The sequence below is a fragment of the Cynara cardunculus genome (assembly GCF_001531365.2).
Source record: "Cynara cardunculus var. scolymus isolate 2C chromosome LG 10, CcrdV1, whole genome shotgun sequence".
In the NCBI taxonomy this organism is placed as follows: domain Eukaryota; kingdom Viridiplantae; phylum Streptophyta; class Magnoliopsida; order Asterales; family Asteraceae; genus Cynara; species Cynara cardunculus.
The window spans coordinates 13,528,887-13,538,365 of NC_037537.1; the positions used below are offsets into that span (position 1 = coordinate 13,528,887).

The 9,479-nt window shown below is 32.3% G+C and overlaps 1 protein-coding gene across 1 annotated transcript; it reads left to right on the plus strand.

Moving 5' to 3' along the window:
- Positions 1-7,404: 7,404 nt before the first annotated feature.
- On the plus strand, positions 7,405-8,997 carry LOC112519531 (serine/threonine-protein kinase-like protein At3g51990). Its single transcript, XM_025127718.1, has one exon. It carries the CDS (start codon positions 7,405-7,407, stop codon positions 8,791-8,793), a length of 1,389 nt encoding a protein of 462 aa, XP_024983486.1. The 3' UTR covers positions 8,794-8,997.
- Positions 8,998-9,479: the final 482 nt, after the last annotated feature.

The following is a 9,479-nucleotide window of genomic DNA, read 5'->3' on the forward strand; positions in this document are numbered from 1 at the left end:
TGCTTTAACCAGATATTTATCACCAGAATAAGTTGGTGGTTTACATGACAAAGATATTTTGTAATCACACCCTCTCTGAACAGCAGTATCATATGGTAAGAAGACTGGTTAACTATATGAAGAAATAACATTTGGTCCATTCACTTCAGTTCCTTCATTAGCATCATGATTCTTAATACTTTTCAGTTTCAATATGTTGATGTGATTGATGCTTTAACAGTGATTGCAGTGCAGTCTAAAGTTTGCCTATTTCAGCGGCCAAATCTTCTTGCGTAACATAGACTGGATTCTGAGCTCGACCTTGACCTCTAGATCAACATCTACATATGCCAATGGTTGAACTTCCATGAACTGAATCTTCCTAGGAATGGCAACAGGCAGGTTTTGGGCCGATTTTTAGTGTCCCCATCCCCGAAATTGTTAACCATAACCATCCTCGTAACTGTCCCCATCCCCATCGAGGATCTTATCGGGGATCCCCACCGGGTCCCCATGGTTTCCGCGATCTCCGTTGGGGAACCCATTAAGGATAAAAATCACCGTTACCCGTTGGTTATACTTAAAACCCAACCTGACCCTACCCGAACCTGAACCTTGAAAAACACAAATTTCTCAAACAAAAATTAAAGTGGCAGCAACTAGAGAACAAATCATGACAAAACTAGGACTAAATATTGGAATTGTATTCACAAAAAGATGGCCAAAATAGTATATTTGACCACATAAACATGATTGAACACAATCAAACCAAAACAAAGCTCAAATTTTCTCACCATGGCCAACCCAATTACAAACAAAATGTATTAAATTGCAATCTAAAAGTAAACAGAAGTTTAGACATAATCCAACTAACATCACGATTCATGACAGACAAATAAACTATATCACCGACACGAAACTCCCAAACGGCCAAACTCGTCATCCCAAACGGCCAAACTCTTCATCCCAAGCTTTCATTTTCCTTGGTTTAGTACAAAATAAAATGTATGTAAAAAGAGTAAATAGATAAATATATCGTAATCACAGTCAGTAGTAGTATAGTTAACTTTTTCGCGTCATAATCATAATCAATAGTATGACAATATGCTTCGGTTTCATTAGAACAAGTTTCTATATAAACAATACAATATATTATCAATAAAAAATAAATTCATTAAACTATATAACTAAAATAAAAATTTATAACTGAAAAAATATACGAGTACTTCGTATTTCATCCAATAGGCAACTATGAGCATACATTAGAGCCTCCAATGTTTTTGGATGAAGTCGACTACATGTGGAGTTACCAATCTTCCACCGGTACTGAATGCAGATTCTGATGCGATAGTAGAAATAGGAACGACTAATATGTCTCTAGCTATCTTTTGAAGTGTTGGGTATTTAAACCAATTTGTTTTCCACCAAAGTAGCAAATCAAGTTCCATGTCTTTAGGCAAAAGTTTTTCTTTCAAATAATTATCCAACTCCATTGTAATACCTGAATCATCATGTTGGTTGGAAATTGAAGCAATGTTTGATAAGAGCTTTTTAAATTCAACACGATGACTTGCTGAAGACCCTGAACTTAAAGAAGACGAACCACTAACACCTTCATTGATTAGTAACCGCCATAAATCCCTTTTTTTGATTGTTAACCATCCATATGTCAGTCGTAATTGCTACCTTACTTGTGTTCTTCTCTAACAGCTTCAATGTCCTTTAGCTTTGACAATGATAAATCTTCAATGTGTCACTTTTAGTGATGTTTCAAGATGGAACCTTAAACAAAGGTTGAAGACCTCCCACAAATTTTCTAAACCCATGATGCTCTACCATTGAAAGTGGATACTCGTGTATAATTATCATCTCCACGAGATTTCTCCTTGACTTATCCACATTAAAAATATAGTTATGATGAAGTACCATCAACCTTCTTTTTCTCCCCTACTAAGATATGTTGGTTTACATCTCGAACGGTTCGCCTTGCACAGGACTTAAAATGATCATGTAAATGCCTTGTACCATTTTAGAATTCCCTTCGATTTTTTTTTGCAATAGTTACACTCGGCTTTATCATTACCATCCACTTTCTACCTCCCCGACTCAACTTCATCATTATCAGAGACATCACTAGTTTGAGTTACTGAATTAATCGCAAGTGATGATCCAATTGGTTGACTTTGTGAAATAGACTCATTCACTATTGGATGGCTATCATTATGAGTGATTGTATTAGAATCATTACATTGTCTTTTCGTATCACCTATGTAAAGAAAAATAAATTAACTATTTGGTGTCACTTAGTGCAAAAAAGGACATCTAGTGAATATACATTACATTAATAAAGTCACTAACAAAAAGAGTAAAAGATACCTCAATAAATGTTATACTTCTCTAAGTGAGTGAATTGCCAAATATCATGTTCATACTTCATACATGATGCATCTGAATTCTAAATATTTTAGAGCAACAACAACAATAATACCAAGTTACCAACCCTACTCCATGAATCAATAAGTAGATTATAAACAAAATCAAGTTACCAAGTTCTAATATTCACTTAAGGTTAGGGAAGAAACATAGTGGAAACAAATGAACAAAAAGATTAGAAAGAAAATCAAGTTACCAAGTTCAAATATTCACTTAGGGTTAGGAAAGAAACATAGTAGAAACAAACCGTGCAAACCACACTCATCCGTCGATTTCATTGTTTAATCTTATGAAATTTTTTCATGAAAATGTTTAATCTTGTGAAATTATTTCATATAATACTTTTTTTGATGAAATTGTTTCATATAATACTTAATGAATTTTTAATGAAAATGTTTCATGTATTTCTCTAAAATTAAAATAATGAAGATGATAATATCCAGGATTAACACGCTACACAATAAAAATGATTAATTAACCTCTCATAATTACAAAAAAATGAACAAAATGAAAAATTATGATTGGCTGAATAAGGTTTGTACGGTTTGTACAAATAACATAGTTTGCAAAGTAACCCTCTTTTCTCTCTCTCTCTCCCTCTCTCTCTCTCTCTCTCTCTATATATATATATATAGCAAATCACCTTCACCCGTCGATTTTATTGTTTAATCTTATAAATTTTTTTCATGAAATTGTTTAATCTTGTAAAATTGTTTCATATAATACTTTTTTTGATGAAGTTGTTTCATATATGGTTATGAAATTATTTCATATAATACTTAATAAAATTTTAATGAAACTGTTTCATGTATTTCTCTAAAATTAAAATAATAAAGATGATAATATCCATGATTAACACCCTCCACAATAAAAATGATTAATCAACCTCTCATAACTATAAAACGATGAACAAAATGAAAAGTTATTATTGGTTGAATGAAGTTTGCACGGGTTATACAAATTGGGTGATTTGCATTTGATAGCTCATATATATATATATATATATATATATATATCAGTGTATAGACTTGGGATTATGTGAGACCAAAGATTATTCGTGAGACCCGTAAGACCAATTCTCAACCCTTGGATTAAATATATAATCCGAACATTCATAATCACAAAAATGCCACGAGATTTCTCAATAATCACAAAATTGCCACCGTGCAACTTATTAGATCATTAGCTTATAAAGTTGATCAATGAACATAAATTGGTCTTATGGGTCTCACGAAAAACTCTTTGTCTCACGTGAACCCAACCCTCAATATGTGTGTATATATATATATATATATAGAGAGAGAGAGAGAGAGGTTGGTTATTATACAACCCCCTTGACATTTGTGCAACTAATACAACTCAATCTCAACCGTCCATTTCATTTGATTCATATGTGATTTCATAGAAGTTTTGATTGTTTCCTAATATAAAGTATTGATCATAATTAATGAACCATATTCATCTTCTATAAATATTCAAATTATAATAAATGAACTCTCATCATTTCCATAAATATCTCAATTTATTGGGTTGCATTGGTTGTACAAATGCGACGGATTGTATTTGAAACAAACTCTCTCTCTCTCTCTCTATATATATATATATGTATATATATATCACTTACACAACTAATGATAATCCAAAAGCTAACCATAATTTATAACATTAGCATTTCAGTTTAAAAGGTTCAAGGAAACTCACATAATATAAAATGTAAACTTGCTTGTTGTGTAACAAATGAAAAGGAAGGTCTTTCTCAAATCTCAAGTAAGTTTTCAACATTTCAAACTAAACCTTCTAGATTTAAAGTTTATCAAAACAACCCCCTGAACTTACATGTCTATTAATATTCAATATCTTGAGATATTATTATAGATTTTATATTTTTATAGATTTGTCCAATCACATCACTTATAGTTCCACGAATTCATACACTATATGGACTCACGATTGAAACGAAGTTGTAAAGTTACACTTTTATGTTTTGAATATTTAATCAAATGTTATTTTTATAATAATAATCTATATGATTTTCTTTCTTCTAATATTAATGTAAATTTTTTAATATCATTATCTGATTGAATAATATGTATATATATAATCCTATAAAATGTTGCATCCTCGTGTTGACGTGTAAGGCTTGTTATTGTTGCCACGTCATTTTAAACCTTGCTAATTATTGATTAGAAACCAATTACATGAAAACTAAAATTATCAAAATCAATAATTACATGTAATCACAAGGGTCACCTCATCCGTTATTGGTTTATCTTCAGAAAAGCAACTATTATTTAAATATCAACAATTTTTATGTATCTTTAATCTGATTTAATTTATTGTAACCCTTTTAAATGTAATATCTAGTTGTATTCAGCCAACCTCAACCATATTTGACCTTATACATCTCTACTATTAAATTATTTAAATAACTTACCAAATGTTGAACCTTTTCAATTCTACATTTTGCTCTTTAAGAAATAGTCAAATGTCTCCAATTTTACCATATGAAAATCACTTCTTTTTCTTTTTCAAACCAGTAAATTAACCACTTGCTTTCCCCTCACCTTTTTTCCATCCAATCACGCAATAAATTTCCAAAACAAAAACTTTAAAGAAGATCCTGAAAATAATTCAATTATTTGAAAACGTCAAAATTATAAACAAAAACATGCGAAATTGAAGCATTCGGCAATAGGATATGGTAATCGGAGGAGTCGTCATAATAGTTTAATTAAAAAACCAACTAAGGCCCGAGAAAGGGGTAAATTTTAAAACTAATAGAGCATCTTAATATATTAAGTTGTCATTTGTCGAGAATTCATAATTGTTTTTGTTATAATATTGCAAATAGATGACGAACCCGTACTCATATTTTCCCTTTGATTATAAAAACAAAACTTCAACTGAAATCAATATACACGTTCATACTTCAGTTTTGTAATTGTAATGAAACTTCTCCATTTAGCCAACCAGATTGTTTGTTCTACGACACCGTGACATCATCAAATGACGATGAATATAACGTTTCGTTTATTATTTGATGTAAATGGCTAATACATAATATAGATCATTAAATATAGAAATAAATATAACATGATACATAATTTTTAATTGAAAGGTGTAAACATCACTTGTCCTTTCCAACATAGAATTCCTTTTCCATCACATCCTCCATTCCTTTTTTGCTATTTTCCTATATTCTAGTATTTTTTTTTTATTCAATTAAGTACATACAATTCATATAAGAAACATTTTTTGGTATCTAAATGGTCGTTTACCAAAAACTTATCCAGGTAAGTGTTTACTGACAAAATTCAACACTATCACTTATTTATCAGGTAAGATTTTAGTTCATCAAAACAGTATCGTATGAAATAATTTACCCAAAAAGCGCTAACTGTAGTAAAAGTCGTCGCTCTTACTTACCGGGTAAGACTCTCGGTCCTTGTCTTCGGTTTTACTGGATAAGATTCTTAGTCCACGCCATATTCAGCGGTAAGGTAATGTGACTTGGTAAACATTTACTGAATTAGCACTTGATAAACGGCTCTTAAACCTTGAAATATACATTTTTATACTAGTTATATACACATGTAATAAAGTATGATATAAAATTTGAATTGTAAGCTGAAAATAAAAATGAATATAATCCCCTGTTAAAAAAAGAAAAATCCCAAATTTATAAAGTATTATACTATATTAATATATTTATTGCAGTCTACTATTATAAATAAGGGGTGTGTTTTCAATATAATAAGTTTAATGAGTGGTTATCTTAATTGATTAAGTTATATTAAAATGTAAGATTTTAACTTAATGTTAAGGGGGTGTTTGAGATTGTTTATTTGAAATAACTTATGCTTTTCTATAAAAGCACTTATCAACTTATTATAAGTCAAAATGGTTTAATTTTTTCAAAAACTTTTTATTATTGGTTTGACACCGGTATAAGTTGTTTATCCAAGCACTCAAAAGTGCTTATTACCGGTGTCATACCGAAATAAATAAATAAGTTATTTTTATAAGCAATCTCAAACACCCCATAAAAGATTGACTTCATATATTAAGTTAGCTCACCATATCTTAATGCATTAAGTTAGAAATTTTTCCAAAATTACCTTTGTCTTACATTTTTAGTCAAACCTCTCATTAAAAAATAAGTAGTTAAACAACATGTATAAACTAAAATTTATAGTCAAACAATAATACTTAATTGTTTTAAATATATTTTAAATTATTAAGTATTGTTTATGTTATTTTAAATCATTTATATTATTTTAATTTTTTTGTCATTTTAAATATTTATTAGACAATTTATTTATTCAACACTTATATGAACATAAGGTTAAAACGGTAATTTTTGTTGTTTAGGTTATTTCTATTCAACAATGACAGATTAATGCTTAAAAACAACTTAATAGATTCAAAACTTAATGAATAAAAAATCAAACAGTCTCTAAGTACCATAAGATAAAATAAAAGTTATGTTAAAAAAGGTAAGAAGAAGTTTCTACTCCTGAATCTGTCTTAATTAAGATCAATACTAATGTTATATATTAAGATGCATCGGATTAATTTCTATAAAATAAAAAAAGCAGTTTGTAAGATAGAAATAAGATTAAACACTCGAGATCTTTTATAATGTTTCTCATTTTAATTTAATTTGTATTATTATATAATCTTTTGTGAGGATAAAAATGGTAAGATGTTATTGAGGATAAAAATGGTAAGATGTTAGGGGCAAAGTAGGGAAGAGCAGTCAAAGAATTTGACCTGATCAGACGGAGTAAATGCGTTACATGCTCTTATCGTGTGCGGTGGGGTACACCAATTACTTCCTGTGATCTCCCATGGATGTCTTCTTTGACTTTCTTGGTCCACCTCCACCAAGCTATCTCTCTAATAACCCACAACCCCTATCTGCCTTATTTCCAATTTCATTCCTTATGTATAATATCTAAAACAATCAGACCAAACATTTACATATTTTGGATGGGCTATTTATCTTGTAAAGCTGAATCCACTATTGCTGTTCATAATCCATCCAAGAAATCTGATAAAATCCATGGAAATGAAGATTTGATCCACAAGAAAATTCAACACTTTGACTACAGCGATTTGGAAGCAGCCACCAATAATTTCTCCGACCAGAAACTCCTCGGCCGTGGCAGCCATGGATTAGTCTACAAAGCACTCCTCCGCAACGGCCGTCTCGTCGCCGTCAAAAAACCCTCACACCAAAACAACCACCATTCCGCCATATCCGCCGTGCCGGAGAATGAAGTTGAAAACGAAATCGACATCCTCTCCAAACTCCATAGTCCTCGTCTCGTTAACTTAGTCGGATTCACAAACACCCCACATCAGAATCGGTTACTAGTAGTCGAATTTATGAGCAATGGAACCCTCTACGACACCCTCCATCTCAGCCAACAGCCGCCCAATTGGGGCCGGAGAATTCGGTTAGCTGTACAGACCGCCAAAGCAATCGAAATCCTCCATTCCTCCGTTCCGCCGGTGATCCACCGTGATATTAAATCAGCCAACGTTCTCATTGACCGGAATTTCAATGCCCGATTGGGCGATTTTGGGTTAGCCCTCCGGTGTCACGTCGACGATTATCGTCTTTTATCAACACCACCGGCCGGAACCATGGGATACCTTGACCCAGGCTACGTAACCCCAGATAATTTAAGCACTAAAACCGACGTTTTTAGCTTTGGAATTCTCTTATTAGAGATCATTAGCGGCAGAAAAGCCATTGATGTCAGCCATTCGCCACCTTCAATCGTCGATTGGGCGATTCCCCTGATTAGAAGAGGGAAACTTTTGAGTGTTTTTGATCCTCGAATTCCACCGCCGAAAGATCCCATGGTCAGAAAGCAGTTGGGGGTGATTGCAGCCAAATGTGTAAGATCTTGCAGGGAAAGGAGACCATCGATGAACGAAATCGTTGAATCCCTTAGTTTCTTGACGAAATTGGTTCCTCTCCGATCATGGAATGGTTTAAGTAATCCCTGTATGATGGTGGAGAACGTCGGACGACCGGTGGAGGTGGTTTCTTCTAGGCCAAAAACCGGTGGCGGTGTTGACGAGGGAAAGACACTGAGCAATCCCAGAAGGGTTTACTCCGATTTAGGGTTCCGAAACAATTTGATGGATCTTATGGCTGGAAGGGTTGAGAATGAAGAAGATGACACCATGAAAACACAGGTTCATCGGAGGTCAAGATTGAAGAACGAGGGTTCTAGTTTTAGGAGTATCGTTAGTGGTAATAAGTTTGAACGTAATCGATCCGCCGGAGAGACTTCGGCGAACATTAGTACAAGAAGATGTTATGCAGTCGCTAGATCAAAATCTTATGCTCAAACGAAAGCATAACATCTTTTTGCAGAGTCTTTTATGGATTGATTTAGATTACATTGTTGGGTTTATTTATGCTTAATCTTTTAATTGGTATTGTGATTAAATCGACAAGAACAGATACTTTGCTTGATCTTAGCCAAAAGGCGGAGATGGGTGTCTTTTCTTTTTGTATCTGTTCATTGTGCAAAGATATACAGCATCTTGTGCATTTTCTTTTCACGTGTCTTAAAACTTGTTCAAATCTTGATCTTTGAATTTGGATTGTGTTTAGCAATAGAAGTAGATCCGTTATTGCATATGATGATGGTGTCGTAGGGGTAGAATGGTGGTATATAAGCATTACGTACGCACACATGTTGATGTTGTACATTTCACGCGACCCAATCCGAAAAGGAAAAAAACGAAAAGAAATGTATGTAAGAAGGTATCATTTGGTGGATGTAATTGTAAAAGAGGTCCCATGGAAGAGTGTGTTTATAGGTAGGTGCACAACCGTTGACTCATTACCAAAAGTTATCATCGTTTTTATGAATAAAGAAAGGGTATTTGTGTAATGTTGTAAGATACATTTTTAATTTAATGTTTAGTTTTTATTTTGTCTTTATAGATATAATATAATTTTATGTGATTTTTAAAAAAATGATAATGTTTTTATTTTTAGATTAAATATAAATTTGAAGATAGTATAAAAATTTGAAAAA